General features: G+C 45.2%; 1 protein-coding gene across 1 annotated transcript; it reads left to right on the top strand.

Annotated features, from left to right (window-relative positions):
- The first annotated feature begins 1,776 nt into the window (after positions 1 to 1,776).
- On the top strand, positions 1,777 to 8,837 carry LOC311316385 (acyl-CoA-binding domain-containing protein 5A-like). The gene is made up of 14 exons (XM_084447226.1): positions 1,777 to 1,823; positions 2,141 to 2,256; positions 2,427 to 2,960; positions 3,694 to 3,766; positions 4,010 to 4,157; positions 4,502 to 4,540; positions 5,363 to 5,710; positions 5,909 to 6,088; positions 6,297 to 6,391; positions 6,722 to 6,902; positions 7,170 to 7,375; positions 7,695 to 7,751; positions 7,912 to 8,059; positions 8,153 to 8,837. The coding sequence occupies exons 3-13, from the start codon at positions 2,506 to 2,508 to the stop codon at positions 8,029 to 8,031; spliced, it is 1,902 nt and encodes a 633-aa protein (XP_084303352.1). The 5' UTR covers positions 1,777 to 1,823; positions 2,141 to 2,256; positions 2,427 to 2,505; the 3' UTR covers positions 8,032 to 8,059; positions 8,153 to 8,837.
- The last annotated feature ends 1,738 nt before the right edge of the window (positions 8,838 to 10,575 follow it).

Below are 10,575 nucleotides of genomic sequence, written 5' to 3'. Positions count from 1 at the left end.
GAGTGAACCAAAATGTACTAATGGCAAATTAAAGAGGTCACTGTCCTAAAAACGGAACACTGCCCTGCCTCGTAGCGTGTAATCCTGAGTCAGCACTACTGTGTTGAAAGTCGTCTCTTCCATTGCCTCGCTGGATGTCACCCGCAAGTGTGAGCAGCCTGTGCATTAATATTGAAAATGTCATAAGCTAAAGCTTGCTAAATCACAAACACAAGCTGTTGTTGCTGTCTGAATAAACAACAAAGCCTAAGACGTTAAAATATATTTTTTACATATTAAAACAAAATTCGCCTTATATGCCGTCTCAAGCACACAGCTGTCAATAAATAATATACTACGCCACTACACAGTAGAAAAGCTGCTCGATTTCATTTGTTTTCTTTAAACATTGTATCAGGGGAGAGCGCGAACGCAGTCCCCCACTACCAGAAATTATGCAGTCCAGATTCCCACATTTGGGGAATTGGCTTAGGTCAGCACAGCCGAATGTGCAATGGCTGAGCCTCACCAAGGGTGAACCACCTTTTTGATCATGGTATCTCCCCTGCCAGGTAAGTATGAGTTGTACACGGCCAACGTGGGGAGGTCATTTCCCAGCATACGCTACCTACTGACGGTGATCACACTAAACGTCTAATGGAGACAGCGCAGATAGATCAAAGAACGATTCCATACAAATTTAATCTTCTGGGTACGGAGCGATTTAAAAGCTTGTTTTGTCTTCATTTTGCATCAATATACAAGTGTTTCTATTATTTCCCAGCATGCAATGCTGTATCAGAACAATAGCGCTACTTTGTTTTCATAAAACTGTTCATTTTCAAGGTAAATCACACGTGAAATCCAGCAAATAACATGAAACAATTTAAAAACACAAATGGTATCTTTTGGGTTTACTGGTAATCTGAAACTATCAGTTTGGAACGTTACATACTGCTAACCTACGCGTCCTGGTGACAATCCTGTCTTCAATAGGAAATGAGAGAACTTAACCGAATCAAAATTATATTTACAATCAAGTTAAAATAAAAAGCTAAGAAATATCTCAAATATTTGCAACAAGAAAAGTTATGGCACATTTTGGAACAGTGCATAGATTCCCGCGATAGTATATAGTTGTCCTGTCAAACTTCACATGAACACGCAGAGCCTGATAAAAGCGTGGTGCTTTGTCGCCACCTAGTGGTCATTTGTATTGACTGGTCTGAATTCCTATGCAGTGCATTTGACCTGTGGCTTCCCGTGACTGTAAAATAAATAGGACGCATTGAAATCACTACTACTAACAGTCAGTCTTAGGAAACACTGCGTCTGGTTACACCTTATTTCCCTCCATTCTATCCTATCCTACACAAGAGTAGACTGGACTATCAGTGTGTGGACTACGTGCGCTGATACTGTACATGTAGATCAATGGAAAGGCAAATTAAATTGCATTGAATAAATCAAATAATGGGACATATAATTAATAAGTTGTCCTTTGGGAGAGTGTTGTGGCAGACTTATATCGAGGTTTCCCTATTTAAGTCGGCTTCGAGGCTCGTGCAGAAGTCTACGGTCATTGTAGACAGTTACGCCTTCTGATTGGTCTAGAGTCTACAGGTGGGAGGAGAAGCGCCCTCAGGGCCATCCTTCACCCGGAGCATTCTGGGTCTTGTAGGATAAACTGTGGCGTTTTGCTCATGTAGAGGCTTTATGATGCGCCACAGAAACTACTACTCCCAAACAGATTTAAGAATCATATATTATGTGTAGTCTACGTCTCGGCCGAGTGATGCAGGTTGCTAAGGACTAATCTACCCCGCGCTAGCATGCCCATAAGAGTGAGTAGCCTGCCTCCCCTACATGGAATATGGAATATCACAGATCTTCGTTTTATGAAGCCTAGGCTACTTATTATTTAACATACAGTAGCTTACATTGCAATGTTTGCCCACGGAGGTTATTGCAAGTTATTGCCCCTAAGCAAAATGATTAGCCCAATGTGATAGGCTTTGACAGCAAGGCCATTGATAATTGTTAGGGTAATTATGCCTATCGGAACTATTTATATAGGCCTAGACATGTCAATACATGGTGCAACTTTAAGTGAATGCGTTTGATTGATTTGTTTAACTGTTTTTTTGTAATTATCATTTAGATTGCTGGGCTGTCATCCTGATACGGACCAAATGATGACGCATATTGACAGCGATGCCACTCTCCAGACCAAATTCGATGCCGCAGTTCGAGTTATACAGAGTTTACCTGAAGATGGTAACCCAACGTTACCCTCCTAACTGAATGCAGACAAGCTGGCTGGATACAGTTGCCAGCAGACAATCCTGATTTATAATTTATGTTTTTATCAAACTCACTGTGTGTCTCTTTTAATGACCTACCCATCACTATCTCTCATGAAATTACGTTGCAATCTGTATTAGCAGATTACCGGTTGTGACGAGACTACCCTCAAGGACCAGGTCTACACTAGTGGACTATTTGGCCCCTGTTTGAAAGAGGCAGATGACATACCTCCTCCCTCATTCTCTGGCTATGATGAAGGTTATTAGTATCTATGACTCAGACTCCCCCATAGTTTGCTTCGTGGGGACAGGCACTTTTCTGTTGTCTAATGTCATTTACGCCTGCCCAATAGTGGTCTTTCAAGCAGCACTTTACATTTATAGAATGATGATCAACACAATGACAGATTCAATTGCTCAATCTCAGATTCTCTTCTTCATCGTTGCGCTCTCTTTCTGTCTCTTCTCCTTCCTTCTATCTCTCCTCCATTCTCTCTGCCATCGCTCCACTCCTTCTCCCTTCTCTCATGTCCTCTCCTGCTCTCCCTCAGGTCCGTACCAACCCTCTGAAGACATGATCCTGATGTTCTACAGCTACTATAAGCAGGCGACCGCGGGACCCTGCAGCACCCGTCGCCCGGCCGGGTTCTGGGACAGCGCTGCCAAGGCCAAATGGTGAGTAATGGGGATGGGCTGAATACTACACTCCTTCCCTCTGTTTTACCTTCTGTCCTTCTCTCCTGCGTGCTGTCCAACCTTCCTTCTGTCTTTGCTTCCTTCTTTCCTTCCTTCCTTCCTTCCTTCCTTCCTTCCTTCCTTCCTTCCTTCCTTCCTTCCTTCCTTCCTTCCTTCCTTCCTTCCTTCCTTCCTTCCTTCCTTCCTTCCTCCTTCCTTCCTTCCTTCCATCCTTCCTCCCTCCCTTCTTTCCTACCTACCTCAATGATTCTCATTCCTTATGTCAAAGAATGATGCTGCATGTTTTCACATAAAAAAAAGGAGAAGGAGAAAACCAGCATGAAGACAGATGTTAGCGCCCCCTCATGCAGATGTAGCTGGAGACAGCAGAACTGGAATGTTACAGCATGTGAGGCAACAAGAGGACTTCAAATAGGGCTTCAGGGAAACCCTTTGATATTTTTCTCAGAACAGTGGAAGAATAGGACAGAGATGGAAAAATTACAAGTCTAAAAATGTGTTTTGCTGTAGTCACAGGCAGGCCAAGGGTAGGGGGTAGGGAGTATTCAGCAGAAGTGTTGTCATGTTTTAAATGAGTTCTGCCCATGCACCCAGCTGTGTTTTACTTTATTCATATTCATACAGCTTTATAAAGTTTTGTGTGTTATTTATAAATGTTAACTTGAGTTGAGTTAAATTCAGCCAATCAGCTTATGAGACCGTGTGTTGCTAGGGACGCGTGGCAGTCTCTGGGAGAAATGACCGCGGAGGAGGCCATGGCGGCGTATGTAGATGACATCCAGCTGGTGAGCATTCCGATTGGTTCATTTCTGAATACATCGAGTACGCTATCAGATTAATGTTTACAACACCACCAGTCAAAACAATCTCTGTTCTATTATTTCAATAGCCTAATATAGCATGCTGGAAATATAGGTTGTTTGATTGGTAATAGTATTAGCACTATTTACAAATATACTAATAGGCCTTATAATGTGTGATAGTGCTGTCAACCCTCAAACTACAGTTTATTGATTTGACCTCGGAAGATTCTGGAAACCATCCCGATGAACGAGGAGGTCTCAGCGCTGCTGGAGCTCTTGGGTACCTTCTATGAGGAGGTGGAGGGAGGTGCGGAGGAGCAGGAGGAGCAGGAGGAGAAGAGGGCCTTTACCAGGCCTTTTGCGTCTTATGCAGGTGCCTGATCAAAGTCGCTGTAGTACAGGACCACTACATAACTAACCAAAAAAACACAGCCTTGGACTAACACATAAAGGCCTACACTCTTAACACTGGCTGCTGAACACATATCCCTTACAGGACAATAAGGATTGGTTGATTGGTTGATTGATTGCTTGCTTGCTTGGTTGCTTGGTTGCTTGATTGCTTGGTTGATTGGTTTATTGATTACACTGCAGAGTGAGGAATGTGCAGTGGTTTACTAACGGTCAGTGATGGCAGGGAGGGAGTCTTGGATGACTGTTGACTCTTCTCAGATGACCACAGGAGCTCACCGGTGTTTCTCTGTTTCTCTTGACCAGCTGAGTTGAGAGGGCCATGTCAGAAACCGCTGATGGAAGGCAAGTCTTGGTAGTGTATGAGATCCTGTTTAGTGTGTCGTGTGTTGTGTGACTCACCATCTTTCTCACAATGGTCTAGTACAGTGGTTCTTAACCTGGGTTCGATCGAACCCCAGGGGTTCGGTGAGTCTGTCTCAGGGGTTCGGCGGAGGTCAAGACACACACCCGACTCATGATTCGTGATGACACGCCCCGCTTGGCCATCATTAGCTGCAGGTGATCACGCTACATCGCTTGGCCTATCTGTGCTGCAGGGAATTTGGTGCGCTCAGTAGTCGACTTGTGACTGTCGTGATGGTACGTCGTGTGATTGTGAAAGGAACAGACTTTGTTGCGAAAATGACATGAGAGTGGCACTTGCCAAGGTGAAGCCGCGCATTTCTGAACTGGTCTCTGAAAGGCAACAGCAGAAGTCACACTGATTTGCAGTAAATATTCATTATTATGTTTTTGTTGTGTGAAAATCATGTTTTGATGGTTTTGTTCTTTGAACACAGTGATGTTGATGCACGGTTCATTTTGTGCACCAGTAAAATATATACCTATGTTTTGAATTTGAAAAAATCATATTTTATTTTTCCAATTAAGAAGGGTTCGGTGAATGCGCATATGAAACTGGTGGGGTTCAGTACCTCCAACAAGGTTAAGAACCACTAGTCTAGTAGTTAGTTGGTTTGCTTGCTCATGTGGTACTAGTACTGGCTGTGTAGTGGCTTGAGACCGTATGTGTGATGTGAATGATGTATGTTAATCCTAGACTGTAAACTGTTGAGTTGTTGTGGTGGTGTTGTAGTCGCTGGAGATGCTTTCTATCCCCGTCAGATAGTAGTCATCTTATGAGTCCTTACAGAGGGATTATAAAGAGGTTACACCAGTTGTCCTTACTTCCTCACACTATTTCAGGCTTTGGAGGTCTGTGGGAAGCATTGCAGAAGCCTGATGAGGACGTTCCAGCCACAGGAAGTGATGTCACACAGAACGTCACAGCCACAGGAAGCAATGTCACTGTTGTAGTTCTGAATGGTAAAGAGGGTGAAGCAGAAGCTATCAAACTGAAAACTAAAGAGGAAAGCAGTGGGGAGGAGGAGGAAGATGAAAGTGATAAGGATGAAGACACAGAAGATGAAGCAGAATTGGAGGAGGAGGAGAAGAGAGGCACCACTGACAGTAGTAATTGCGCTTCTTTTGTGTACACACACACACACACACACACACACACACACACACACACACACACACACACACACACACGTTGCAGACCATGACCGTCCCTCTACATACCTGCTACCCACATATCATTCACACTCTCACTCACACACACACACACAAACACACACACCATACTGACCGAATGTCTCATACCCCCAGATCAGCGATCTTCTGACAGGGTGGAGGACTGGCACTGGGGGTCAGGGGTCAAACTAGTGTCCAATGGCAGCGCGGCACCTAGTGTGTCATCCACCACCAACAGCACAAACAGCTCCCTGAACAGCGAGATGGAGGAGGAGGAGCTGCTGTTTTGCTGCTCCACAGGACCTCCGCACAGTGGTAAGGACCCCTCAGACGTGGCCATCCATTTGCCTGTAGATTAAGATCAAAATATGTGCCCCAGCTCCTCCTAGAAGTGTGCCACATCTGGATTACTCCGAATCGGAATGAGAATCAAACTTAATTGGCAAAGTGAATTTACCTGTACTGCCAGGATCTGCCATGTTGAAATAAAATAACAACAACATGATGCTTCACCGTTCTACAGCTCACAGCTATTTCTCCCCTGGGTTGAACTGCCGAGCCAACGACTCTGACAACGAGGAGTTCTGTGACTCCATGGAGCACTTGGCCTTGGAGGAGGTATGTCCACGTCCAAGTCCTCGCTGCCATGATAACTATATGTCTATGTCCATGTCTTGCTGCCATGGAGACTGTATGTCCATGTCTTGCTGCCATGGATACTGTCTACTGCTGAACAGAGAGAGTAGGAGGACTTCCTACTCTATGCAGTGTTCAACAAAGAGCTACCAAGAACCTGGTTGAAAATAAAAGGTTCTACCAAGATCAGAAAGGGTTCATCAAAGGGATCTCCTATGGAACAACTGAACAATCCTTTTGGAGGCCTTTTTCAGAGTGTAATTTAGGGTTCTGTGAGAGTGCTAATGGTCTGTGTCGTATCCCCTTCCATAGGTCCGTGGGACATCCAGGGTGCTCTCCTCTGGGAGTGTCAGGAGGAGGGTCCCCCAGCAGGAAGATACCACTCTGCCCCTGAGTGGAGGGGTGGACGACGCCAGGCTACAGGGAGATCTCCCCTGTGAGCCAGGACTTAGAACAGACCGACCGAACAGCTCCTTGTCAAGCAGAGGAAGAGGTGGGAGCTAGATTAATCTTTTATTGATTAAATGGTTCTGACTAGAACCTCTGTTTAATGGAATAATTGTTCGAAAAGGGTTTTCAACGTTTTTTGAGGTTTCTCTTATAGGGACAAGTAAAGAACCCCTTCGTGGTTCCAGGTAGCATCTTTTATTTAACAGTGTAGTGATATGGTTAACCTTCACCTCTCTGTGGTCAATCCAGAACTACTCTCAATAGTCTGTAACTACTCCAACCGGACCACTCCTGTCTGCCTGTTCTCCAGTGTCGGGTGCCGGTTCCAGTTCCCCCTGGCCGGGCTGCAGGTCTCGGTTCTGCTGTGCGGATGGAGAGGCGGACTGCGGAGGTACAGAGGCTGTCGCCGACATGAACCTGAACACTCAGATCGCCATGGCGCTAGCGGGCCTGCAGGAGAACATGGACTCTGTGCTCCAGAGACTCAACACTCTAGAGGTGCTGACAGCATCACAGGTCAGAACAGCGGTGCCATTCTTTTACCTAGAACCATAAATTGTTCTTAGGTTGTCCCTGTGGGAGAACCTCCATTTTGTGTTCCAGGTATACCCAGTTGGAACAATTGTTCCAAACAATTAAACAATTGTTCTAGCTACATGTATGAAGATATCAAAAATGACCTCATACATGGATGACCAAAGAACCCTTTTGAAACATTTTGGAGTGTAGGCCTACTGTAACCCCTGACCCTGCCTGCGGTCTCAGATGAAGAACAGACCAGGGTTTAACAGGGTCCAGACTCCTTATTAATTTTCAACCATCCCTGTGTCCACAGACCAGATTGCTTCTTTTGAGCCACGATGACCATGACTCTCTACCACTGTTCATACAGGTACAGTCAGACAGAGGGGAGAGAGAGAGAGAGAAACTGTGCGTGTGTGTGTGTGTGTGAGAGAGAGAGACATTGTGAGAGAAAGTGAGAGAGAAGCAGAGAGAGAGAGTTTGAGAGGGAGAAAGACAGATATATCAACTGTTGGTTCTGAATGTTTCAGAGACCATTGTGGTGGCCCTTCCCCCTGTCCCCCATCACCATGGCGTTCACCACAGTCTGGCCTCTCATCGCCCATTGGCTGGTCCTGCTGTACCTGGGAAGGAGGAAGACGTCACAGTGACTCTCAGCGCTGTGTCTGGATGAGTCTGGTGTGTGGTTATGACTGCTGATCCCAGACAGCTGTATTTTGGGATGTTTTAACTCCTTGTACTTGAACTTGATCTTTTATTGTTTTTCATCAGAAAAATCACTTCGGGATGCGTCGCCAAACAAGCTGTACTCAGTACTGTACCTGTGAGTGTCTGACTCTCTGAACATGGGTCTCAACGCACTGCTGGAAGGGTTTACAGTCTGACTACAGATCAACTTTGTTAAAGGGTCATTGCACTGAAAAAATAATCAACAATAACATAACACCAACATCATAATGCCATTATTGATTTAAAACACAGGGATTTCGAAAAAATGTATAATAATGAATCACTAACACTAACTCCTTATTCCACAGATATACATTCTGATATTTCAACCAAATGCTTCCAAGTAAAATACACTTTTCAGAAAATAATGTTTATTATGTATACACTGTGATGCTGTTTCACTACAGTTAAATTTGATGACTTTTGTTTAATTGAAAGAGAATGTTGAAGGGCAGGTAGGGTTTGGTAAATGACACATTGGGTTTGGATCCTGATCTACTGTGTATTAGACCTATTACTTACAATGCAATGAGCCCAAATAACTATCTTTTGGAAAGAAATCAAACGGGTTAAGACAATCTTTTAAATATAGCACTGTATATTTTAACATGTTGTTCTGTTCGTGTGTGAGCCTCTAATTTACAGTTAACAAGACTAGTGCAATATTGACACACTAATGATATATTAATGTATCAGAATATATAATGACGTGCCCAGTGCACTTGCAATAAATATGTTATATAAACAGAAGTTGTCTTCTACTTTCTGATAGTTTTGTCTAATTGTCAGCATGCCGTGTGCCAAGCTTATCTGTAAAGAACAGGAATAAAGTAATTTTCCATTGCTTATTTACCATCACAATCGACCATATTATCCATATATTCTTGGCGATGGTTCAACCGTGTTTCTATGCTCAACTCGAGATAAGTCCACCCTGATCAACTCCCTTTTTCGTTTTCCACACAACATAGCGGGTGTTTATATTATACCTCCATGAGCTGGTGAGGCGGACGTGACGTCATCTTCAGCGCGACACACGGCGCAGAGGAACAACAATGGAGGATATCGAAGGGATGGTGTTCTTGATTCTCGGTTTGTGGTTGTTTGTCACAACAAGGAGACAACAATTGTTTCATAAGAGGCTGAAGGCAGCAAAACAAAAGACTGCTGAAAAAAACAGGAGAGTTTGGGAAATCCTACATGAGAGTTCAGATGACGATACGTCTCTGGTGATGACTCAGGTTGCTCAAAGGCGACGCCAGAGGGTATGTAACCTGGTAGCTAACCTTTACCTTAGCATATGTTTACACTCGATATACGAACAGTCCAGTGTTACAAAGTATTAAGTGAACTTAGCTATATGTAATGAACGATTACATATTAAAATGTGCTGTGTATTTGTATTTCAGATCTTTCACTCTTGGCAAAGTCGCCGGCGCAGACCGCGTGTTTGGGCATTCAACCGAGCTACCGAGTGGTGGGATGTGATTGTTCCCGGCTTCACTAACGCCGAGTGGGTGCACAACTTCAGAATGTCAGAAGAAACATTTATCTACCTGTGCAACAAACTGCGCCCAGTGCTGGAGAGACAGGACACGAACCTACGCGAGTGTGTGCCTCTAAAGAAGAGATTGGCCATCGCACTGTGGAAGCTTTCGACCGGCTCTGAGTACAAAAGTATCAGCCATCTTTTCGGAGTAAGCATAACGACTGTTTGTCGGTGTGTGCAAGATTTCTGTGCTGCTGCAGAGGCATTGTTGGTACCCGAACAAATTGGTTTCCCGGACCAGGAGAAGTTTGAAGAAATGGCTGCCTACACTGAGAACAGCTGGGGGCTCCCGCAATGCATTGGTGCTATTGGTGAATCACACATACACATCATAGCACCACAGGGCCAACAGGGGCACCACTGTGATCGTAAAGGCCGGCACTCCATCGTCCTTCAGGGTGCCGTAGACGGAAAGGGACTTTTCTGGGACGTGTTTGCGGGGCTTCCTGGGAGCTTGCGTGACGCCCGGGTTTTGAGACTGTCCACGTTGTGGGAGTCGGCCAGCCGTGGCTGCCACTTTCCAGCTCACACCAGGAACATCGGCGGGGTGGACGTCGGCTACTACATCCTAGGAGACGCTGCCTATCCCTCGCAGAGCTGGCTCTTAACACCGTTCCCCGACACCGGACGGCTGACCGCAGAACAGCAGATCTACAACCAGAAAATCAGTGTTGCACGGGTAGTGGCTGAAAATGCCTTCAGTCGGCTGAAGGGCAGGTGGCGTTGCCTCCTGAAAAGAATCGACTGTGACGTCAAACTGGTTAAATCCATGCTGCTGACCTGCTGTGCTCTGCACAACCTTTGCGAGACACATGGAGAGGCCTATGACGATGACTGGGGGGTACCTGCAGTAGCAGCAGAGCCTGTGGTGCCACGGTCCCAGGGTGGAGAGGAGGAGGGCAGGGAGGTACGAGAC

Source organism: Borostomias antarcticus (assembly GCF_949987555.1).
Source record: "Borostomias antarcticus genome assembly, chromosome: 12".
NCBI classification, from domain to species: Eukaryota; Metazoa; Chordata; class Actinopteri; order Stomiiformes; family Stomiidae; genus Borostomias; species Borostomias antarcticus.
This window is presented reverse-complemented; position numbering and strand designations above follow the sequence as displayed.

Bases quoted from the DNA above. Each gene is read 5' to 3' on its own strand.
- LOC311316385 (XM_084447226.1), top strand. From the start codon at position 2,506: ATGACATACCTCCTCCCTCATTCTCTGGCTATGATGAAGGTTATTAGT. The intron at 7,376-7,694 runs GTCAGAACAGCG...CTGTGTCCACAG, and splicing joins AGGTGCTGACAGCATCACAG to ACCAGATTGCTTCTTTTGAG. The intron at 7,752-7,911 runs GTACAGTCAGAC...TGAATGTTTCAG, and splicing joins CTCTACCACTGTTCATACAG to AGACCATTGTGGTGGCCCTT.